Source organism: Sciurus carolinensis, chromosome 7 (assembly GCF_902686445.1).
Source record: "Sciurus carolinensis chromosome 7, mSciCar1.2, whole genome shotgun sequence".
NCBI classification, from domain to species: Eukaryota; Metazoa; Chordata; class Mammalia; order Rodentia; family Sciuridae; genus Sciurus; species Sciurus carolinensis.
The window spans coordinates 32472310-32498245 of NC_062219.1; the positions used below are offsets into that span (position 1 = coordinate 32472310).

Genomic DNA, 25936 nt, shown 5'->3' on the forward strand with positions numbered 1-25936 from the left:
GTTTCTGTTCCTGCCCAGTCAGGGTGAGATCATCTCTCTCTGCTACAGGTTGAGTGTTCCTCATCCAAAATGCTTGGGACCGGCAAGTGTTTCAGATTTCAGACTTTGCATTTCAGTATCTGTGTTCATACTGAAAGAAATACCTTAGGGATGAGGCCCAGGTCAAAACGTAACAGTCATTTATGTTTCACATACCCTTGCCTGCATGTAACTTTATACAGTATTTTTAATCATTTTGTGTGTGGGCTGGGGTGTAACTCAGTGGTAGAGTGCTTGTTTAGCATGCACAAGGCCCTGGGTTTGACCCCAGCACTCCACTCATGGTATCTTGTTGCCACTCAAAAAGTTTTGGATTTTGGAGCATTTCAGATTTTGGATTTTCAGATTAGGAATGCCCAACCTGTAGTGAATGTTTACTCCCCTACTTCCCTCTGCATCTTCCATTACTCCCTGCCTAACCACAGGGCTTCCCGCTCAGGCTCTGCTCTTCTCTGTTCCTTTTGGTCATATTCACATAATTTGGGGCATTTTTCTAATTTCTATGGAAATGTAATTTTTATGACTGTTCTCCAGTCAGCCTCCCTCTGTTCTATATTGTTTGCTGAGGAAAGATGAGGATCGAGTCCGAAACAAGCTTCTGCCATGTTCCTTTGGAAACAGAAGTTCATTTTCAGTGTTTTAGATACTTCTGGATAGTACTGTCTTGGCAATGAGAACCGATCAGAAATTGGGACTGAGGTAGGGGTTTGAGAATCACTGCCGCTTAAACTGGAGGTGGACTTGTGACATGGATAATCCTCAGCTGCTTTGGTAGCAGATTTGATGGGCCACACGAGGGATGATGAGAAGGAAGCTCCTGGAGGTCATGCACCACAGGAGGCACAGAAGGGCCGTAGAACTGCAAGGTACTTCACCATTGCCAAGTCCCTGCCCGTTTACTCCTTACACAGTCACGTTCTGCAGAGGTCCTTGTTACTTCTGCTCCGTTCTACCTCAGAACAGGTAAACTGAGCCAAGTCTGTATGATAAAATGTGAGTAATGAATATCTTTGCTCAGAGAGACAGATTGTAATGTTCATGCCTCCTAAAAATCCAGAGTATTATTTACATACAGTTTTCGGAGGACTTACTTTTGTACTTTATTGTTAAGAATCATGTCTGCAGATTTAACCCTTTCTTTAATCTGCAGTAGTGTCAAGCTGCCCGAGTTTACATTTTATTAACTTGTATGCTTTTCTGCCTTAGTAGTATCTGGGAAGAAAACCAATGAAAAAATTTAAAATTAAGCATGTTCTAAATTTGATATTGTTTTGCAGAAGCTGATATACCTGCAGGGATTCTAAGCCAGGAAGGAAAGCACAATAAACTGGGACTTGGTCCCCGGAGGTAGAGGCTCCCCAGTGAGCTTCTGCACCCTAGACTCACCCTTTGGAGGATTCGTCTTCACAGTTTGCATCATTGCTCTTAGCCACTAGCAAGATAAGCTTCTTCCTGTTCAGGTCACAAGACAGAGCAGGAGATAGCACATTGAAAAAGCCACAATTATTTTAGGTGCTGCATTTCAGATCTTCTAGAAAGTTTTTCACTTGTAAACTGCTTTTTAGAACTTTACTTTTCTTAGTTTTTACATGAAATAGATGGAAAAGATTCATTTGTTTTGTTGTTAATAATTGACTTTTTGTGTTGATAATTATTTTCAACTAATCGATAAAGATATTTTCAAATGATATATTTTCCTCTGTACCTTTTGCTCTACAATGAAGCTGAATTCTAACTTGAAATTTACCAGTAATAGCCTCTTGCATTCTCATAGAGATCTATGCTGTTTCCAAAATGTTTTCACATTTACCATCTTGTTTCATACTCAAAACCACCCTCTAATACAGAGAGTTTTGGGTAAATGACAGAAGATTTGAGCCTAAAGAAAGATATGAGTTTGTTTCTTTTGACATTTAATGCTTTTTCTAATTCACTGTATGTAATTGAATTATAATCATAATTATATATAACATACATGTGTAAGTTTGTATGTGTATACACACACACACACACACACACACACACACACACTCTTTACTAGAAAGCTTTTTTTTTTTTTAAACTAGTGATTAAACCCAGGATGCTTAACCCCTCAGTCACAGTCCTTTTATATTTTATTATTTTATTTTATTTTATGTACCAGGGATTGAATTCAGGGGCACCCAACCACTGAGCCACATTCCCAGCCCCATTTTGTATTTTATTTACTCACTGAGTTATTTAGCACCTCACTGTTGCTGAGGCTGGCTGGCTTAGAACTTGTGATCCTCCTTCCTCAGCCTCCTGAAACGCTGGGATTACAGGCGTGTACCACTGCATTGCTTATTTTTTTATTTTGAGACAGAGTCTCACTGAGTTGCTTAGGGCCTTGCTCAATTGCTGTGTCTGGCTTTGAACTTGTGATCCTCCTGCCTCAGCATCCCACACCACTGGAATTACAGGAGTGGTCACTGCACCTGGCAGCTGGAAAGCACTAGTCCACTAGATGGCAGCAGACCCACGTGGAGCAGAATGGATCTTCCGTGCTGCTGCTGAAGAGCTAGAAATGGAATTGTTTCACTTTGGAGAAAGCAATAATACACATTTTTAGGGTGTTTCAGAAGTAGATTTTTTAAATATGTTCTTTAAAATTCCTCTCTGGAATGAAAATGGGCTCAAATTGTAGATAATGCAAAAATAAGTTGTTCGTTGTATTCTCATAAAGGTATATCTTGATTCAGTCTTACCTCTGTGAATTAGATAAAGTTTTCTTCAAGAATCCTATTATTTCATAGAGGTAAGATTTAATTCTTTTTGTAATTTGAAATTTATTCCTTAATTTTCCTATTTAATGATTTTTTTCTGTTTAATTGAATTTATGCCTAGGCCTATTAGTAGAATATAACTATCCTAAAACTCATATGTAACACCCCAGATAAGAATGAAATGGAACCTTAAAGACCAGACTTGGGAGAAACTAGGAGGGTTGTTAGTTTTCTAGATCATCATCCTGCTTTTCATCTGCCTAGAAACCTCTTCTCTCCCTGTTTCTCAGCCATTTTATTTATTTATTTATTTACTTACTTACTTTCTTATTTTTTACAGACTGCATTTTGATTCATTGTACACAAATGGGGTACATCACTCCGATTCTATGGTTGTGCACCATGTAGATTCATACCGTTCGTGTAATCACACATGTACAGAGGGGAATGATGTCTGTCTCATTCCACCATTTTTCATACCCCCTCCCTCTCATTTCCCTCTAGGTAATCTAAAGTTCCTCCATTCTTCTCTCACCCCCCCACCCCCATTATATATCATCATCCACTTACCAGGGAAAGCATTCTTATCATGGTCAACTGGGATGTGGCAAAATAACCTATGAACCGTTTATCCTGCTATTCTTACTGTTCCAAACCCCATAGAGTAATGAAATAATGGAATGGTAATAGCAAGTACTCTATAAAAATATTCATCCAATATAATGAGAAAGTAACTAATTCTGTATCTAAATTAATGTAAGAGCAGCAGATGAAAATACCCTACTCAAGCCAGTACCCATGATATACTGATAATATACTCTTTCTGAAAGTTAGAGATTCAGCTCAGTATAGATGCATGTTCAATGGAAATTTTGCAACATGCTGAATATTTTAGCAGATAGCCTTAGTAACACAAAGAGTACTTAGTACATTTAGCACATTGAGTCCAATTCATAAATACACAGTGTAGTGATTTTTAATAATTCAGGATAGGGAGCAGCCAGCTTTTGCTGTGAAGGGTTAATTAGTCAATATTTTAGACTCTGCGAGCACATATGGTCTCCTGCATATTCTTCATTTTGTTAGTGTTGTTGATTTGGGTTTTTGTTAATTCCCTAAATATATAATACACATTCTTAGCTTGGAGACCTGTTCAAAACCAGGTTACTGGCCGTAATTTGCTGACCCTCATATAGGAGGGTAGTGGGGGGTAGTATTAGTCCTATGTAAAATGATATCCCTGAAATCTTTCTATTTCATAAAACTTGAAGAAAGGGAAGCTGTTTATTTCTTGATCTCTTCAGCTGGACAGAAGAATGCTGGAATCTACTGGCGGGCCGTGAAACTTACTCGGAGCACTGTTAACACGTCTGACCATCTGAGCTCAGCTCCTTTAGGTGACTTCTTTAAGTCAGACACACTTAGGTTTTTCTTTGCTTTGGCAACTATCACACATTTGGATTATTAAATAATCTTTTAAAAGTTTTCTACTTTTTGTCCTTTCAGCACATTGAAAATTATTGTTTTGAAAACCAAGAAGTCTATATTCTAATCCCAGTTCTTCTACCAAGGGCTGCAGTTTTTTGAATACATCAGTTATGCTCTCTTGCTTCCAATTCCTTTGTAAAATAGTATTAAATTAATGCCATATATTTCTTCCCAAATTTCATTTGGTGATTTCACATTTGTGTTTCCATGGGGCATTTATCAGCTGACCGAACAATGCCTTTAGTTATTCCTTAAGTGTGGACCTACTAAAGTTAAAGAACACTGCCAAGGTAATGTCCTTGTCCAAAAACCTCCTACTGTGCCTGTCACACAGCAGATTCCCCGTCAACCCTGAGTGAATAACAAGTGAGCGTAGTTGCTTTTTGTAATTCGTCTCTTATTTACGCTTTATGTTTTAGAAATACATGCCATTTCTTTTTTTTAAATTTGTTCTCATTAGTTACTGTTATGGCTTGGATGTGATTTGTCCCCCAAAAGCTCATGTGTGAGACAATGCAGGAAGGTTCAGAGGTGAAATGATTTGGTTGTGAGAGTCTGAACTCAATCAGTGATTTAATCCCCCTGATAGGGATTAACTGAGTGGTAACTGAAGTGGTAGGGTGTGGCTGGGGGAGATTGGAATTGGGGCATAGCTTTGGGGTATATATTTTGTATCTGAAGAGTAGAGTATCTCTCTGCCTCCTGATGATGCAAGTTGCTTCCCTCTACTATACTCTCCTGCCATGATGTTCTGCCTCACCTCCAGCCCCAAGGAATGCAGCTGGCCTTCTATGGACTAAGACTTCTGAAATGTGAGCCCTCAAATAAACCTTTCCTCCTCTGTAATTGTGCTGGTCAGATCATTTAGTCACAGCAATGAAAAAACTGACTAAAACAGTTATACATGACAGTAGAATGCTTATGTATGTTAACACAACATACATAAATGGAGTATAACTTCTCCTTTTTCTGGTTATATATGATGTAGATTCACACCAGTCATGTATCATACAAGTACATAGGGTGATAATGTCCGATTGATTCTACTGTCCTTCCTATCCCCTTCCTTCACTCCCTTCTGCCTAATCCAAATTACCTTTATTTTTCCCTAGCCCCACCCCACTTTATTGTAAGTTAGCATCCACATATCAGAGAAAACATTTAACCTTTGGTTTTTTTGGAATTGACTTACTTCGGTTAGCATATTCTCCAGCTCCATCCATTTACCAGCAAATGCCACAATTCTTCTTTGAGGCTGAGTAATATTCCTTTGTGTATATATATCATTTTTTTTAATCTGTTCATCTATTCAGGTACATCAAGGTTGGTCCCACAGGTTAGCTATTGTGAGTTGAGCTGTTATAAACATTGGTGGGACTAAGTCACTGCAGTATGCTAATTGTAAGTCCTTTGGGTTTAAATCAGTACATGTCATTTCTTACAAAAGTTTTGATCTTTCCAATGCTCAGTTATGCTCAGTTATGAAAATAATAATTGAGAACCAACAGTTTGGTAAATTTCAAAAATATAAAAATGAATAAAATGTAATCCTTGCCTTTGAGTTTACTTTCTAGTTGTGGAGACTAATAGGTAATTTGATGATTTTACTTTATGTCTAAGTATGGTAATAGAAGTTTGAATTTCTAAACTGAAGTGTTCTGTTTCTTAGCCTTCAAAACTCAATAAAAGTGCAACCTCCATTTAAGCTTTGTAAATTATACTTCATTCGAACACCCGTATTAGAGGTCCTTGTTTGGAGCATTTTTTTAGCATTTATTTTATTTATTGTTCCTACCTTCACATTGGGTGTGGTTTTATGACATATTTTTTTTCCTTCCATAGATGAGATCCTACATGAGTTTAGGGTCTTGTCTTCCAGTTGCATTCATGAGACGCATCTAGCACTCATTCAGTAGATGGGTTCTCTTAGCCAATAACGTAATGGTTGTATTCCTAAGAGTCTTTATTTTATGAGGCCCTGTGTTATTTAAACAGTTGTTTGAGTGAAAAGGAGGTCGTTAGCCAAAGTATTTGAAGGAATTTTGGTATCCATAAAACCTAAATAATACTGAGTAAATCTAGCTTTTGATCACTAACTAGTTTGTTTATGACTCTGGTCTTTTGTTTTTGTGATAGTTACTACTAGTCTTTTTACTAATCACCTGAATTACTCTCAATGAAGGCATACAAAGCTCAGAGACTCTTAACCAGTTTTTTCCTCTCCAAAGACTGGTCTGTGATGCTGCATTTTATGGGTCCTTATAACCAATAAGACCCCAATATTATAGGAATTTGGGGTATTATGTGGTCAAAACCATATTACCTTTATAGTTCAGCTCTTTTGTGTCCTACAATGAACATATTTCTTATTTTTCATACTTAACAAAACTTAACAAAATCCCTTGCTAACATGCTACTACTCTGTCATACAACAGAACTCCCCTCCTCTCCTCTTTCCAAAAAAAGGGACAAACCAAGGACTTTTTAGATTCTGTGTCTAGTACAAAGTCGAGCTGGTGTTCTAGTCCATTCGTGCTGTTCTTCAGTGAGCTTGAACCACAGTATTCCTTAGCCTGTGTGCCACAGCCTGAGTCAGTGCAGCCACTGACACCACACCCTGTATGAAGCAGTGGAGGAAATGGATAGGGAAGTTGACACAGTTAAAATATCTAAATATACATATTGTGAAACAAGAAAGAAAATAGCCACAGGCTGCAGGATGTATTCCTAGTTTCTCCTATAGTAACCATTCCATGTTCCTTTTGTCTGTATTCAACACCTCAACTGTTTGGGATTACTCATGCATTGAATCTTGGAGTCCCTGTTACTCCTGCTCACATGCTGTTCAGTTCTAATGGTTATGATTGAAGATGTCAGTATTGTCAGGTTCCCCCATTTCATCTCCTGAGGGTTATTACATCCCTCTTATTTTTGTATGGACATACCCTTATTTCCTCTTAATAATGACTTTAATTGATATTGTACTATTTTTTTTTTTTTTTTTGACATTGTACTATCTTAACCCCAAATGACCAGATTGGGTTTTAGCGTCTACTTCAGTGGGAACATAGCTGCATTCCTTCCTGTGGGTGTTGTCTCTTAAGTCACCTTGAGATATGGAGGAAAATTGCAAATGGGTAGAATTGTGAAAATTGAAAATTAGGTGGAATTGTGAGGTATTTTGCTGTACTTTCACCCCTTAGTTCTTGTCTAAATTTCTTTATGGTTATATGTGAAATTGCACCCTAGAGTGGTTCTTTGAGAATATAAAGATCCTGTAGTATAGCACTTTAGCTCCCCAAGATTTTTGTCCCCTGGGAGGCACCATAATTGAGTTTTTATAGACCATTAAACACTTGTAGAAGTCCAGCAGCTTCTAGATAATGGAGACCATTTGAATCCTTTATCCTTGAAACATCCATTATTTTTTTTCACTGTAATTTCTTGATCTGAAGCACTGGTGTGTGGGACATCATTATTGTGACTAATTCGTGGAATTAGTCATGGTAGAAATATGGGGGAAGGGAGGTGGAAGCAGCAAAGCAAAAACCCAGAGTTGGGCTGGGGTTGTACCTCAGTGGTAGAGCATGTGTGAGGCACTGGGTTCCATCCTCAGCACCACATAAAAAAAAAATAACAAATAAACAAAATAAAGTTATTTTTAAAAAAACAGTAGCACTATTTCAGTGAGTAAAAAATTTTGCCTTGGGGAGCTGGGATTGGGCTCAGCGATGCAGTGCTTGCCTAGCATGTGTGAGGCACTGGGTTCGTTTCTCAGCACCACATATAAATAATAAAATAAAGGTTCATCATCATCTAATAAAAACCAAATTTTGCCTCTCTAAAGTAGAAGGAACATAATCATCTTGCCCCTCCAAAATGGCACCATATCCCCTGTATACTTTTGATTGCCATTGCCAAAAATTAGTATATAGTAGTGCCAGTAATCATGTTTGTCTGAATAAAGAGAGTTCATGTTCTTGACTGTATATGTGGCTTTTATTCCTACAGCATTGCTAATTTATTATCCCAGTGAACAAACACTGTATGAGCTGGTTAGAGGTGGGCTGACGGACATACATAGATCAAAATATAGAAAGAAATGCCAACAAAAAACATAACACTTAATTCATGGTGAACGGTTCAGGTCACTTGGTTACCTGGTACAGCATTGTTTATCCAAGGTTTAGTAGCAAGTACTGAACTAATCCTTGGAAAGATAACATTGGCTTGCCAAAGGGAGTATAGTTTTGTAACCAAATTTTTAGGGATCCCTACGTTTTTTCCATTAGAACTTGCCAATAGTACAGTGTTCTGATAACTACGCAGTCTACCATTGAATCATCTAGGTCTTTAATGATAGAGCTGCCAAGTGATAAAGCTGATTTATCCACTGCTTGAATTAGTTGGGTAGCCTTTTCTTTTGGTGGCAAGGGGTGAGGATGGGTGAGTTTAAAATCAAAACTGGTACTTTGGGGACATTCAGTAAAGGATTGAAGCTTTATTAGGTTTTCATCGCTGTGACCAGAATACCTTGGAGAACAGGTTGGAGGATCAGTTTATTTGGGGCTCATGGTTTTAAAGGTGTCATTCCCATGGTCGGCCCACCCCATTGTTCTCAGCCTGAGGTGAGGCAGAACATCGAAGCAGAAAGGTGGTGGAGTAAGCTGCTCGGCTTATGACAGACAGGATGCAGAGAGGTTGAGGTGCGAGGGCCAAAATATAAACCCCAAAGATGTGCCCCCAGTGACCTTAGTCCTCCAACCACACCCCACCTGCCACCATTTAGTACCCAGTACAGTAGTTCTTTCAAATTATTAATCTGTCAGATGTATTAATTCATTGATGAGGTTATACCTCTCCTAATCTGATCATTTTGCCTCTGAACATTCCTGAATTGTCTATCACATGAACTTTTGGGGGACGTCTCATGTCCAAACTATAACAGGAATAGTTTCTAGGAAACAGATCACATTTTACACTTAGAGTCACCATCTGAATAAGCTTTGGCTGGTCCTCTTGACTGTTAGCCTTCTGCCTCCTCCACACAGTCCAGTTAAATGGGAACTAGAGGGATATCACCACTGTCTGCTCCTTCTATCCTTTGTGGCAGCATTTCTGAGTGATTGCCTAGGAATTGGTATTGCTCTTGGTTTATTGTTTTGTCCAAGTGAGTGTATTAGCTTTGCATCACTGTGACAAAATACCTGAGATAAAAGACTTCAAAGGAGAAAAGATTTATTTGGTTCTCAGTTTCAGAGATTTCAGTCCATGCTTGCCTAGTACAACTGGTTTCAAGCCTATGGTGAGGTGAGGCAGTACAGCATGGCAGAAAGACATGGCAGAGGAGAGCTGCTCACCTCACGGTGGTCAGTAAGTAGAGGGCTTGGGAGAACGAGCAGGGGACAGAATATATCCTTCAAAGGCATGCTCTCCAATGAGGCCCCACCTTCTAAGGTTTCCGCCGTCTTCCAATAGCCCACTAGGTTATTAATCAATAGTGGATTAATCCATTGAGGAGGTCAGAGCCCCTATGATCTAGTGACCTCCCAAAGGCCCCCACCTCTGAACACTGCTGCTTTGGGGACCAAACCTTTCAACACGTGAACTTTTTGAAGACATTTTAAATCCCACATCATACCAGTGAGGAATCCCTAGGGACCCCAGCGATCTCATCCTTCCTTTAAGAACCCTTTCTTAGGGAGCACGGGAGAGAAGTAGGGATAGCTGAGTATCTGTTCAGAAACTGGGAAAGTTACCTTGTAATGGATTTAGGCTCCCGCCAGACCTGTTAGAAGCTGTTATTTCTCCTTAATTCTTAAAGGCTGAATAATTGTATACCATGCTAATGTATTATAGTTATCCTTTTCTTTCCAAGATTGATATGCATTTTTATTTTATTATTATTATTTTTGCTATTGAATTTATTATAAATATGGAAGTTCCTTTGCTTGGTTGGTTTCTACTGGATTGTTATGTTGTCTCTAGCTTTTGTTTTTAAAGCTTTTGATTTTTAAATAACAACCATACCCATTTCTTTTCTTTATTTTTTACTAATCTGATAAATGAAAAGTTGATTATCAGTGGAATTTAAATTCCCATATTTATTTGCCTTTTATAAACTGTAAGATTATAACCTTTGTCCACTTTTTTATGGAGCTGTTTTTATATTAGAGATATTACATCCTTTTTTCATCGTATCCTACAGTTATTTTCTCCCATGTATACACACACAGGTTATATAATATATATATTTTTGTAATATATGTGTATATTTTTCACTTAACACTTTAAAAATTTATGTGGTCAAATTTGTCAGTCCCTCAATAGTTTTCATTTTACATCATTTTCAGCTGATATTTTATTCCTAACTCCAAGATCACATAGTAGATTATAAATAAGAAGTACATGTTTATATTTACATGTACTAATTTGTCTTCAGTTTTTAATATTTAAGTTAAATTAATATTTAAATTAATAATTTGTTAGATGTTGTGAAATAGGGTTACATAATGTGACTTTCTTACAAAGCAAAAACCCTCTACAATTGAGATAAATGTCTGCCTCTGTTCTTTAGAGAATCACAGTACAGTTTGTATTATCAACATCTTTTTTTTTTTTTTTAAATAAAAGCTGTAAATCCCATAAGGTAGTCCAGGAAAATCTGTTGAGGTAGAGGGAGAAATATGTAACTCATTATAAGCAGCCACACATTAAACACAGCAAACAAAATTTCTCCATCCCACAAAGCAAACTTAATCCCCCCAAAAGCAAGAAGAAATTCCTCTGAATGTAGCTGAATGTTGAATAACTGTAGCTACGTACAGTTCCTCTTCAATATTTATATTTTTCTGCTTCGACTTGAAAGCAGTGTTTATTGTATTATTCTCAATGAACCAAAGTTATCCTGCATTTTGGAATACTTTATCATTGCCTTGATCCCATAAATAAATAATGACTGTTTAAAGCATTTAAACTTTATAAATAAACCACTCATTTTAAATAAAAACAGTGGGTGGTTTGGATTGTTCTTCTGTAGTTCTTGGAAATGTGAAAGTTCTTTAAGATAGATTTTCAACTTATTTCTTCTTGACATCGTATTTATGTATAATAAGCACAAAACTACAGGTCTTTTGTGAAGAACCTTTTTTAATTGCTGTGATCATGACCTTGTAAATTATGGGCTTAACAAATTTATGAATCTCCTAATTTTCCATCTTAAATTCTTTAAATATTCTAAACCTACAGAAAGAGAAAATTATAGTATAATAACCCTTCACCTGGGTTCAACAATTGTTGACACTTTTCAACTTTCGTTTAATATTATCTCTCTGTATATTCCCTTTTTCTTTTTCTTTTTTTTTTTTTTTTTTTTTGGCGGTACTGGGGATTGAACTCAGGGCCTTGTGCTTGTGAGGCAAGCACTCTACCAGCTGAGCTATCTCCCCAGCCCTCATTTTTATTAAATATATTTTTATTGTAAACAAACGGGATACATGTTGTTTCTGTTTGTACATGGAGTAACAGCATACCATTTGCATATTCATACATTTACATAGAGTAGTGATGTTTGATTCATTCCATTATTTTTTTCCTTCCCCCCTACCCCTCCCACCTCTCTTTTCCCTCTATACAGTACCTCCTTCCTCCATTCTTGCCCCCCTCCCATCCCCCATTATGTGTCATCATCCGCTTATCAGTGAGATCATTCGCCTTTTGGATTTTTGAGATTGGCTTATCTCACTTAACATGATGTTCTCCAATTTCATCCATTTGCCTGCAAATGCCATAATTTTATTCTTTATAGCCAAGTAATATTCCATTGTATATATGTACCACAGTTTCTTTATCCATTCATCAATTGAAGGGCATCTAGGTTGGTTCCATAGTCTGGCTATTGTGAATTGAGCAGCTATGAACATTGATGTGGCTGTATCTCTGTAGTATGCTGATTTTAATTCCTTTGGGTATAGGCTGAGGAGTGGGATAGCTGGGTCAAATGGTAGGTCCATTCCAAGTTTTCTAAGGAATCTCCACACTACTTTCCAGAGTGGCTGCACTAATTTGCAGTCCCACCAGCAATGTATGAGTGTACCTTTCTCCCCACATCCTCGCCAACACCTATTGTTGCTTGTATTCTTGATAATTGCCATTCTAATTGGGGTGAGATGGAATCTTAGTGTAGTTTTGATTTGCATTTCTCTTATTACTAGAGATGTTGAACATTTTTTCATATGTTTGTTGATTGCTTGTAGATCTTCTTCTGTGAAGTGTCTGTTCATATCCTTAGCCCATTTGTTGATTGGGTTATTTGTATTCTTGGTGTAGAGTTTTTTGAGTTCTTTATATATTCTGGAAATTAGCGCTCTATCTGAAGTATGGTTGGCAAAGATATTCTCCCACTCTGTAGGCTCTTTCTTCACATTGCTGATAGTTTCCTTTGCTGAGAGAAAGCTATTTAGTTTGAATCTATCCCAGTTATTGATTCTTGCTTTTATTTCTTATGCTATGGGAGTCCTGTTAAGGAGGTCTGATCCTAAGCCAACAAGGTGAAGATTTGGACCTACTTTTTCTTCTATAAGATGCAGGGTCTCTGGTCTGATTTCAAGGTCCTTGATCCATTGTGAGTTGATTTTTGTGCAGGGTGAGAGATAGGGGAATAGTTTCATTCTGTTGCATATGGATTTCCAGTTTTCCCAGCACCATTTGTTGAAGAGGCTATCTTTTCTCCATTGCATATTTTTGGCACCTTTGTCTGGTATGAGAAAATTGTATTTATTTGGGTTTGTGTCCGTGTCCTCTATTCTGTACCATTGATCTACCTGTCTATTTTGGTGCCAATACCATGCCGTTTTTGTTACTATTGCTTTGTAGTATAGTTGAAGTTCTGGTATTGCGATACCCCCTGTTTGATTCTTCCTGCTAAGGATTGCTTTAGCTATTCTGGGTTTCTTATTCTTCCAGATGAATTTCATGATTGCTTGCTCAATTTCTGTAAGGTACATCATTGGGATTTTAATTGGAACTGCATTGAATCTGTATAGCACTTTTGGTAGTATGGCCATTTTGACCATATTAATTCTGCCTATCCAAGAACATGGGAAATCTTTCCATCTTCTAAGGTCTTCCTCAATTTCTTTCTTCAATGTTTTGTGGTTTTCATTGTAGAGATCTTTTACCTCTTTGGTTAGATTGATTCCCAAGTATTTTATTTTTTTTTGAGGCTATTGCAAATGGAGTTGTTTTCCTCATTTCCCTTTCAGCTGTTTCATTGCTTGCGTATAAAAATGCTTTAGATTTATGCGTGTTGATTTAATAGCCTGCTATTTTGCTGAATTCATTGATGAGGTCTAGAAGTTTTCTGGAGGAGGTTTTTGGATCCTCTAAATATAGAATCATGTCATCCGCAAATAGTGACAGCTTAAGTTCCTCTTTTCCTATTCGTATCCCTTTAATTTCTTTAGTCTGCCTAATTGCGCTGGCTAGAGTTTCGAGGACAATGTTGAATAGAAGTGGTGAAAGAGGACATCCCTGTCTTGTTCCCATTTTTAAAGGGAATGGTTTCATTTTTTCTCCATTAAGAATGATGTTGGCCATGGGCTTAGCATAAATAGCCTTTACAATGTTCAGATATGTTCCTACTATCCCTATTTTTTCTAGTGTTTTGAGCATGAAGGGGTGTTGTATTTTGTCAAACGCTTTTTCTGCATCAATTGAAATAACCATATGATTCTTATCCTTAAGTCTATTGACATGATGAATTATGTTTATTGATTTATGAGTGTTGAACCATCCTTGCATTCCAGGGATGAACCCCACTTGATCGTGGTGCACAATTTTCTTAATATGTTTTTGGATACGGTTTGCCAATATTTTGTTAAGGATCTTTGCATCTATATTCATCAAGGATATTGGTCTAAAATTTTCTTTCCTTGATGTGTCTTTTCCTGGTTTGGGTATGAGGGTGATATTAGCTTCATAGAATGAGTTTGGTAGGATACCCTCCTTTTCTATTTCCTGGAATACTTTGAGAAGTATTGGAATGAGTTCTTCTTTGAAGATCTTGTAGAATTCGGCTGAGAATCCGTCTGGTCCTGGGCTTTTCTTGGATGGTAGATATTTAATGGCTTCTTCTATTTCATTGCTTGATATTGATCGTGTAAGTCATCCTGGTTCAGTTTGGGAGGAGCATATGTCTCTAGAAATTTGTCAATGTCTTCGGTAGTTTCTATTTTGTTGGAATACAGATTTTCAAAGTAGCTTCTCATTATGTTCTGTATCTCAGTGGTATCTGTCGTGATATTTCCTTTTGCATCATGTATTTTAGTAATTTGAGTCTTCTCTCTCCTTCTCTTTGTTAGTGTGGCTAAGGGTTTGTCTATTTTGTTTACTTTATCAAAGAACCAACTTTTTGTTTTGTCAATTTTTTGAATAGTTTCTTTTGTTTCAATTTCATTGATTTCAGCTCTGATTTTAATTATTTCCTGTCTTCTACTACTTTTGCTGTTATTCTGTTCTTCTTTTTCTAGGGCTTTGAGCTGTAATGTTAGGTCATTTAGTTGTTGACTTTTCATTCTTTTGTGGAATGTTCTCCATGCAATGAATTTTCTTCTTAGTACCACTTTCATAGTGTCCCAGAGATTTTGATATGTTGTATGATCATTCTCATTGACCTTTAAGAATTTTTTAATCTCCTCCCTGATGTTTTTTGTTATCCATGTTTCATTCAATAGCATATTATTTAGTCTCCAAGTGTTGGAGTAATTTCCCTTTTTTATTTTGTCATTGATTTCTACTCTCAGTCCATTATGATCTGATAGAACACAAGGCAGTATCTCTATTTTTTTGCATTTCCTAAGGGCTGCTTTGTGGCATAACACATGGTCTATTTTTGAGAAGGTTCCATGTGCTGCTGAGAAGAAAGTGAATCCGCTCGTTGATGGATGGAATATTCTATATATGTCTATTAAGTCTAGGTTATTGATTGTGTTATTGAGTTCTATGGTTTCTTTGTTCAGTTTTTGTTTGGAAGATCTATCTAGTGGTGACAGCGGTGCGTTAAAGTCACCCAGAATTATTGTGTTGTGGTCTATGTGATTCTTGAAATTGAGAAGGATTTGTTTGATGTACAGGGATGCACCATTGTTTGGGGCATAAATATTTACTATGGTTATGTCTTCCTGATTTATGGTTCCCTTAAGCAGTATGAAATGTCCTTCTTTATCCCTTCTGACTAACTTTGGCTTGAAGTCCACTTTATCTGATATAAGGATGGAAACCCCCGCTTTTTTACTGAGTCCATGTGCGTGGTAGGTTTTTTCCCATCCTTTCACCTTTAGTCTGTGGATGTCTTTTTCTATGAGATGAGTCTCCTGCAGGCAGCATATTGTTGGGTCTTTCTTTTTAATCCATTCTGCCAGTCTGTGTCTTTAGATTGATAAGTTTAGGGCATTAACGTTCAGGGTTATTATTGAGAAATGATTTGTATTCCCAATCATTTGGCTTATTTTTGGTTTTTAAGTTGGCTTGGTTTCTCCTTTGAGTGGTTTTTCTCTAAGGTAGTTCCTCCCTTTGCTGACCTACATTGTTGTTTTTCATTTCCTCCTCATGGAATATTTTGTTGAGAACATTCTGTAGTGCAGGCTTTCTATTTGTAAATTCTTTTAACTTTTGTTTATCATGGAAGGATTTTATTTCATCTTCAAATCTGAAGGTTAGTTTTGCTGGGTATAGGATTCTTGGTCGGCAACCATGTTCTTTCAGAGCTTGAAATATGTTGTTCCAGGCCCTTCTAGCTTTTAGAGTCTGGGTTGAGAAGTCAGCTGCTCTCTGTATTGGTCTCCCCATATATGTAATCTGATGCTTTTCTCTCGCGGCCTCCAAAATACTATCTTTATTTTGTATGTTAGGCATTTTCATTATAATGTGCCTTGGTTGGACCTGTTGTGATTTTGTGCATTTGGTGTTCTGTAAGCCTCTTGTATTTGATTTTCCATTTCATTCTTCAGGTTTGGAAATTTTTCTGATATTATTTCATTGAATAGGTTGTTCATTCCTTTGGTTTGTATCTCTGTGCCTTCCTCAATCCCAATAATTCTTAAATTTGGTCTTTTCATGATGTCTCATAGTTCTTGGAGATTCTGTTCATGATTTCTTACAATCTTCTCTGTTTGGGCAACTTTATTTTCAAGATTAAATATTTTGTCTTCATTGTCTGAGGTTCTGTCTTCCAAGTGGTCTAGTCTGTTGGTGATGCTTTCCATTGAGTTTTTTATTTGGTTTATTGTCTCCTTCATTTCAAGGATTTCCATTTGGTTTTTTTTTGAGAATCTCTATCTCTTTGTTGAAATGATCTTTTGCTTCCTGCAGGTGCTCTTTCAGCTTATTGGTATTATCATCCATTGCCTGCATTTGCTCTCTTATCTCATCCTTTGCTTCGCGAATCATCTTACTCATGTATAATCTGAAATCCTTTTCTGACATTTCTTCTAACATACTGTCATTGGAGTCTATGAATATAGAATCTAGATTTGTTTGAATCATTTTCTTCCCTTGTTTTTTCATGTGTTCATGTATCTTCCCCTCTAGCAGTGCAGATCTGGGGTATTGCAGTTTTCCCCCTATAGGCTTATAGTGGCCCTGTAGGTTTCCAAAACCCTTTCTTTAAGGGGAGATCAATATTAGCAGTGCCCAAATCAGACACTATGCAATCCTAGACCAAATAGTCCCTATTGGGACAATAACAAAATTGTCATAATAAAAAAAATGAGTTCAAATATTATCTTCAGTAAAACAAACAGGTTTGCAATAAGGTCTGCAGTTTCTAATGGAGGACAAAGAGGATGCAGAGGGATGTAGAATGTGGCTGTTAATGGGATAAGAAAAGAATATACAGAAGTTCTAGAAAATAGAAAGGGTGAGAGTGTAATCAAAAGAAATTGGATGTTAGCATGCAAAAAAGGGAGAAAGAGACTCTGAGGGAACAGGTAAACAAAAGGAAAAGAGAGCAAGAAAAGTAAAGAAATAAAAACTTAAATTTTTTTAAGAAGGAGAAAAAAGAAAATCTACTGTATAACAGTCATATACTAATGAAACCTCCCAGTGTTCAGTAGCCTGATGCATGAGAGGTACCTGACAATGAGCTTCAAGCCTCCAGCAGGCATCGCAGGATGGGATTTGCCCCACCTAAAGATCGGAGCTCCAGCTTCCAGGATTATCCAAGATGGCCACTCCGGCTTCAAAATGTATTGGCAAATGGGGGCGGCAGCTCAGGGGTGGACGTGGTCAGCTGAGGTCCTGGAGACGGGATGCAGTTAGTCTGGCAGGGGTCCTGGAGATCTGGTGTGTTTGGTGTGGTTGTGGGATCCTGGAGGCCGGGTGCAATCAGTCGGCCTGGGGTCCTGGTGATAGGGCGCAGTCAGTTGGTCTGGGGGTCCTGGCGGCAGGGAGCAGTCAGTCGATGTGAGGGCCCCAGAGGCAGGGAGTGATCGGTCGGGCTGAGGGATCCTGGAGATGGGGCTCAGTCAGTTCGGCCAGGGGTCCTACGGGGCCTGGCTGTTGTCTCAAAATGGCGGCAGCCACGTGTAATCAAACCTGCAAGTACTGTAACAGTGAACTTTCAGGCAACAGCAGGCAGCTGGTACTCCACTGGTGGTCGGCAATCAGTTTGCTGACTGTTGTCGGACGATCGGGAGGTGAACCTTGAGCGTTGGGTGATGGATAGGAGTAAGGCAGGCGATGGACAGGCCAGAGGCAGGCAAATGGTGGATGATAGGCGCCTGACAGTGAGCAATCTGCTCTCAAAAAAGGCATCGATATGCTGGCAGACTGCAGGTGATCACAGCAGACAAGTGGGTAAACATCAGGGGATCGATAAGCAGCAAAAACTGCCTCACCAAGGAACAGATATCCTCTGCTTGAAACCAGCGTTACGGAGCGACAAGGAATGCAGCCTCCCTCTAGTCCACCATCTTGGATCCCACTCTCTGTATATTCATATTCCTCCAGTTTTCCCGCTTTTTTTAATACTTTTTCTTAATTTAGAATCCAGTTTTTAAAAAATCATGTAGTTCCTTTTGCATGTTTTAATGTTTTGAGTGCTTTTAGTTCTTTAATTTTAAAAAGCTTCCCTGGAACTGGGGATGCAGCTCAGTGACAGAGTACTTGCTTGGCCTGTGTGAGACCCTGGATTAAAGTGCCAGCAACACAGTAAAAATAAAACACTTCCTGCCCTTTTTGTCTTTTTCTTCTTCTTACGTGACATTGACATTTTTGAAAGTCCAGCCAGTTTTCTTGTACATTATCCCACAGTCTAGATTGATCTGATCTCTTCCTCATGATTAGATTCAGGATAAACACTTTGGCAAGCAAAATACGTCAGTCGTTTTGTGACTTCTCTGATTGCGTCATGCCAGGAGGTTCTCCGTGTCAGTGCATCCTGTTCTTGGTGCTAAATTTGATCATGTTTTAAACAACAGATTTATCTGTGATGAAGTTATCTTCTAAATGTCATCTGTGTCTTTGATAATTTGAAGTTGTATGAATGTCTTGTGGTTTTAGTGTCCTTTAATGATTCTTGCCTGAATCAGTTATTATATAATAATTGAAAAATGATTTTTTTCTAATCTTGTCACTCCTTCCTCATTTACAAACTATAGTTCATTCACTTTATATTTTAATGAAACATGCAGTTGTCACAGTTACTTGCACAAGTTTTATGCCTCACAAGTCTTAAGCCAGTGAAAAGTTAGTCTATGTGGTGTTTTATTTATTTGCTGTCCTGATAGAATAGTGAAAAAAGTAATATTTTTTTGATCGTAAGTGCAGTTGCACATGTTAACATTCCCCCTTAATTTTCTTTCAAAAATTAATCCATTTTTGTTACTAATCAGATTTAAATAAACCACTGATTTTTTTCTTTTTTCAATGTTGTATATCATTATCTCTCTTCTTTTTTAATTGCCAGATTACCTACTTGTTTCTAACTTATTTCTGTGGCCCTAACATTTGTAAAAATTACATATTAATTTTCCATTACAATAGCTGTGGAAATACAGAGGACTCTGAATCAACTTGGAACACCTCAAGATTCACCTGAATTGAGGCAACAGCTGTAAGTATTTAAACAAGAAAAGAAATGAAAAGAAAACCTATTTCTACTATTATATTGCTTTTGTAGTACATGTTTACTGGAAAAAAAACAATGGAAACCTAAAAAGGGTTATCTGCTGCCTTATCTAGACCAAGCTATCATGTATTCTTTTTCTCAGTTCAGAATAGGCAGCTGTTTTTATTTTAAAGATCTGGCTTGTCCTATCAAATCAAAACTTCTTTAGTTGGTTTTTCTTATATTTTTAAAATAAGTTGGTTTCATAGCTTTTGAAAAATTGTCCTCTAAGCTTCTCAATTGAGGAGATTTATTCCCCACAACCAACAGTCCCCGCAGTGACCAGGTTTTTACTTGATTCTAGTGCCTATGCATTATTTGAATTGTCTCCCCAAAACCTTATACCTACATCCCTGAATTTCAGAGTGTTAACTTCTATTAAATGAAAGTTTTAATGAAGTTACATAATACATGTTCCAATAAATTAATATGTTCTTTGGACAGTAATAATATTTGTCTGTGGTATATTATAGAGTTGACAGTGTCTCTCCAGATTATCTCATCTGAACTGTACAAAATTAGAATAAGATAGATTAGAAGAACTATTTCTAGTTTGCTTTGGGAATTTGATGATTTGCCCATTATTATTCAGAACCTGACTCTTAAGTCCTCGATATTGTTATAGCTACAAATTTCTTGTAGAATGTGTGCAATAAATGATATCTCCAAATAACATAGAAGGAAAAATACGAAGAAGAAATTCATAGATAGGTAAGAGTGATTCATATGTTTTTAAGAAGTGCAACTTGAAAAATTTATAGTTGTCTCTAATTTATATTTTATTTTTCTGTAATGGATAGCTGTCAGCATGGTAAAAATGCTCCAAATCTAATAAGTAGTTATACATTATAGTAAAATGGAATGGAATTGGATAATTCTTAACAGTTACAGTATTAAGATAGAGTTAATTGTGGAAATTCTGAGTATATAGACATGATCATTATGGTGTCCTTTTGTAACTCTGACCATGTTACCATTCCCAAGATTTAAAATTTGGTAAATAGAAATATAAATAGGTTATATTTCTTGTTAAATCCGTATAGGTATCTATACTTAAACATATTCTTAGTCTCTCTTTAGTGTAGCCAGTACATGTTTAAAATAAGAGATATCGTATATGAGAGCACTGATGTTTATACAGCATCAACTTAATACAGGCTTATTTTTTTCAGTGTCAAGTTTTTTGAGTAGAAAATCTTACCTTGCAACAGCTAGCTAGGAAGATAATTGACACAAGTATAATTTCCTTCTTTTCTTATGTTTTGTTCCATTTTCAAGAAAATGCTGTTACTCTTTCCACATCAAACTTAGATAATAGTAAATTTGTACTATTATTACCTATTTTCCTCCTTCTTTAAAAGTATTTAGAGGATATCAATGTCCATGTAAAGAAATAGGAGAGGCCACATGGTGTATAAGACATGAGAACTAAGTCAAAGGCAACTGCTGACCTCCCAGGTGTGGGACACAGCGAAGGCGCCACACTTCCAGTACATCAAGCATAAAGGACCAGACAACCAATGGTCTCTCAGTCAAATTCCCTCACCACTTGAGTCATCTCTGTTCCTACGTGACTACTGATTTTATTTCTGCAAGTGAGGTTGTACCCTGTAAATGAAGAACTTTTTGCTAAATGTTTATCAAAAAATAGGATCTGAAAATTCTTTTTTGATAGAGGAAATTTAGAACCAATTTATAAAACTACCTAAGTAGTTTTATAGTTTAAAACTATAAATACTTGGTAAAAAGTGATCTTTTCTGAAACTGTTGATTTAAGTGGCAGAGGTGTAGCTTACAAATATATGAGTTCTTGGACTGTAATGCATGTTTTCTCGTTTTAGGCAACAGAAGCAGCAGTATACTAACCAACTTGCCAAAGAAACAGATAAGTACATTAAAGAGTTTGGATCTCTGCCCACCACCCCCAGTGAACAGGTATCAAGCTTTAAGACATATAGTTGATATGTTGAATGTGAAAGAAGTAAAAATGCATTGTAGGGGCTTTGAACTGTGATGCTAGAAAGGAAATTAGGGGCAGAAAGATCTTACTTAAGATTAGTCATGGAATGAAAACTATATTTAATTTCTCAGGTAGTATCCTGTGGTTTAATAAAGCAAAAATTTTTTAGATGTAGGAGCTCTGACCCATAATTAAGTAAGTGCTCAGAAAATGCTTCCTGAGTAATTGCTTCCTGGCCTTCAGGCTGACTCTTTGCACCTCACACACTTGTTCAAGATGTGAGGTCGCCTACGGGCACATTTTGATGTCCTTGCTTATTTAATGGAAGTTAAGCTATTACTTAGGTAAGAATAAAAGATTTATTTACAAAAAAAAAGAACCACTTTAAAATAACATCAATGTCATGACCCAGGTTTTACCAGCTATGAAAATCTGAGGTGAGAAATTCAGCAGAATGGACATTTTGCCTTAAGGTAAATGCCATTAAAGAGTTTGGATCTCTGCCCACCAGCCTAAGTGAGCAGGTTTCAAGCTTTAAGACACGTGGTTTGTGTATTGAATGGGAAAGAATTCAAAATGCGTTATAGGGTCTTTGAACTGTGATTTGAATGTACTGTCAAAATGTTATATGAACATACTGTCAAAGTGTTATTGAGAGTTAATCATTAAGTCCCCGTAATTGCAGAGAGTGGAAATTTCATGACTAATTAAAAAGCCAGCCAGTGGTGAAACAACTATTGTAAGTTCTGTTGAACTTCACAGCTTAATTCTAGTACACATTTTCCTCCTTTCTTATAGCGTCAAAGGAAAATACAGAAGGATCGATTAGTGGCTGAATTTACAACATCACTAACAAACTTTCAGAAGGTCCAGAGGCAAGCTGCTGAAAGAGAGAAAGAGTTTGTGGCGCGAGTAAGAGCCAGCTCTAGGGTATCCGTAAGTATTTTCAGCAACATTATAAAAACGATCTTAAGATTCTGTAAGGTTCCTGTAGAAGTCTGCATTAGCATGATTTTATAAATCATAAAGATCTGTGAAATGTCTTGGAGATTCAAATTTGACTATTTTCAGGCTTTTCCCAATTTTTAAGAAGAATGTGGGTTATGTGTTGTTGTGGTTGTTTTGTTCATACCATGGAACAACAGATTACAGATCATATAGACTTATAGAAACTTATTTTATCAAAAAAGGTTAGGAGTTAAATCCTGGTAGTGTCCTCACAGTGACTTAATCCTGAGGCTTCCCACTTGTGTACCTGCTAATGTAGGTAGCACTTTACTTCTGCATTATTTAAAGGTGATATTGGAGGTGAACAAAGCAAATGTATTGTAGAAATACTGAAAATGAGTATGAGCCTGGAGAAAATAAATGAAAATATAATTTAAAGTGGAATATTGAGTTAGTCTAATTTTAAAATCCCTCAGAAACTATCACAAGTTGTTTTATTATTCTTTAATGTAGAGGTTCCACCATTATATTGTTTTAACCAAATAATATTTATTATTTTGCCTTCGAGAATATTTAATGAATTTCTTCCTTATCAACTTTCATTACCATTTGAAGCAGTTGGCCTAGAAAATTAGAACAAGATTTTTTCTTCTCTTCTTCCCTATACACACACATACACACATACAACCCATATACATAAATAAATTCAGATTATTTTAAGGGAAAATGTGAGTTTTGTCATTTTTTTCTTGTCCTTGCTTTCTTTGCTCTTTCTTAATCCAACCTGTTGCTAAATTATTCAGGGCACTTTTCCTGAGGACAGCTCAAAAGAAAGGAATCTTGTATCCTGGGAAAGGTAAAAAAATACAGAACATTTTATAGATCAAAAGATAATTTAAAAAATTTTACACATTACAGTTCCTGGAGTAGGATGTTTTCAGTATATGATAGCATAAATACCCTAAGTTATTTATAAATTGAAAACGTAAATTTGAAACGTTTTCCAAATAAGTACTTATTATAAAATATGTAAAAAGAATTATCCAAATATTTATTGATGTAATTTTTACTATAGATTATTCCTTCATATGAGGTTTAAGTTAGCTAAAAAGAAATCCAGTTGTTAAATACAGCTTTCAATAATAAAATAATAAATCTAAAACCATAAGATAAAATAATGAGTAGAATGAAAAACGAGTATAATTTGAGTAATATGACTGTTTTCTTAGCACCTTTTAAAGTGAGCAATTGTGTGACTTTGAAGAATGAAGTATCCTATTTAGTGTTTCTTAAATAGGCAGTAAACCCCATTTTTTTGAAGATCAGTCATATATATATACATATTTTTTTTTAATATTCTTTTCTTTTTATTAGCCAAACTCAGCCTCAAGTGCAAGTGCAAGATGAAGAAATCACAGAGGATGACCTCCGCCTTATTCATGAGAGAGAGTCTTCTATCAGGCAGCTGGAAGTAAGCTTCACTTCACAGAGTTGGGCTGCTGCACTGTTGTCTTAGTTGATGCTCACAGTGCTTAGATAATGCTGGGAAAAGGGTCAAGATTGAAACATTTACTTAGTTCTCTTTCATTAAGACAACCAGTCTGTTGAGGGCCTCCTGTGTCCTAGGCCCTGTATTATAATCTGTGTTAATTATCTAGTCTTCATTAAAAACTCTCTGAACTAGTTAGTTAAGTGTAGCATTATCATTGCTATTTTACAGATGGGAAAACTAAGGCCCATGAGGAAAATGTAAATTGCCCCACCTGCTAGAATAAAATATTTAAACTTTACTCCTAAATTGGGCAAAATTATAGTTATATATTGAAGATAAGTAAATTTATAATGTCATTATCTTATAAATTTATAACTTTTATCCAGTAGTGAAATTTATAACTTCACTAATCTGTTGCATATTTAAATTTATTAAAGTGAGACTTTAAATTTATACCTAATGTTTTATTCTTTTAAATTGTCTAGTTGATATATATTCTTGCTTAAAGCATGTCATAAGACTGTTTACTCTTCTAAAGCAACTACTGCTTTAATAATAAAACTCTCAGATTGCATAAAATGCACCTTAAAATCCATAGCCTTTCTTTTATTGTAGATTCTTCATTTCTGTCCTGCCTCACTGAATGTTTTTAATGTCACAAATTTATTTTAGATTTCTACTAGTTATTGTTCAGTCTTTTTAGTTGCAGTTGCTTATAGTGAAATATTTTGTGATATTAAATCTAAATGCATGATTGCCTATGTGTGAGTAGTGATTTGGATTTTGTTTTAAATTTTCCCTCTTCATAGAGTGGGAGCTAAATTTGGTGAAATACATAATAATATATGCCTTTTTGTCTTAGGCTGATATTATGGATATTAATGAAATATTTAAAGATTTGGGAATGATGATTCATGAACAAGGAGATGTGATAGGTAAGCCTACTCTTCTAGACTTAATGGGATGGGTGTAAATTACGTGCAATTTACCTGTAGTAACTTTCTCCAAAAAACAAAACTGCTTATGTTTTTTTTCTCTGTGAGTTCCCTGGAAACAAAAGCATAACCTCTACAACCAAGTGTCACCCTTGAAGTTATCCAAAATAAACCTCTTGTTTGGATCCTACTAGTTGAAATAACCAGCTTCAAGGCCTCTTGTTTCAGACTTATCCCAAGTAAATTCTCATCATGCCTTGGACTTTAGGGCAACTTAGGGCATTTGTAATTGTGCATGCCATCTTTTCTTCTGGGCCATAGAGAATAGACAGCCATTTGCCTGATCATGCTAGTAACTTTTGGTACATTCATCTTAGTAGATTATTTAGATACTAGGAGTTCTTTTAAAGAATCATTTTTTAAATTACCAAAATTCCTTGTAAGTTTAAATATAATGGTTCTTCAGTTAAGTTTAATTATCAGCATTGATCCAGGATCCTGATCACTTTTACATTTTGAAATATGGTGACTGTGTCTAAAGATATTTAATATTTTCTGGATTTGGTTCAATTGAAATACTTGCACCACTAGTTTAATAGAAATATAACCCTTCATTCTTACTCTTTTCTGTAATCACAGGATAACATTTTTTTAAAAAACTGATTTAGTCATTCATCCATTTGTGCACCATGTCCAGGCACAAAATTAGGCATTTAGGATTCAGCTGAAATTAAACACCAGATAAAAGACCCTGCCATTATGGATCTTATGTTTGGGGGAAAGACACGGTTTAAAAAAAAAGCAACGTAAGTAAATGGTGATAAGTCCTGTGGGGAAAGTAAGGCCAGAGTAGGATGGGACAGCTGGGGTCAGAGTATATTGGTGCTTTCCACAGAGTCAAGGGCCAGGCATTACCAATCAGTGACATTTAGGGAGATAAGAGAAAGTGTTCCAGGCAGAGCAAGCAGCATGTGCAAAGGCCTTGAGAGAGAGTGTGCCTGGCATTGTTGGTGAGTGCTGAGAGCAAAAGGGAGGGTGGTACTAATCGTGTCCGAGGCCTCAGGAGATGGCATTCAGTAGGAGCCTGAGCCACAGTAAGCACTTTTATTATCAGTGATGAATGGAAGCCCCAGGAGACTGAGCAGAGGAATGCTGTGACCTGGC

General features: G+C 36.6%; 1 protein-coding gene across 2 annotated transcripts in view; it reads left to right on the forward strand.

Annotated features, from left to right (window-relative positions):
- The window catches only part of Stx7 (syntaxin 7), a 52753-nt gene that overhangs the window by 20734 nt on the left and 6083 nt on the right, over window positions 1–25936 (forward strand). For both annotated transcript variants that reach the window (XM_047558229.1, XM_047558230.1), the window contains exons 3-8: window positions 19314–19383; window positions 21279–21372; window positions 22196–22333; window positions 23149–23201; window positions 23720–23816; window positions 24700–24772. In XM_047558229.1, coding sequence (XP_047414185.1) covers window positions 19314–19383; window positions 21279–21372; window positions 22196–22333; window positions 23149–23201; window positions 23720–23816; window positions 24700–24772 — 525 coding nt within the window. The remainder of the gene's footprint in view (window positions 1–19313; window positions 19384–21278; window positions 21373–22195; window positions 22334–23148; window positions 23202–23719; window positions 23817–24699; window positions 24773–25936) is intronic.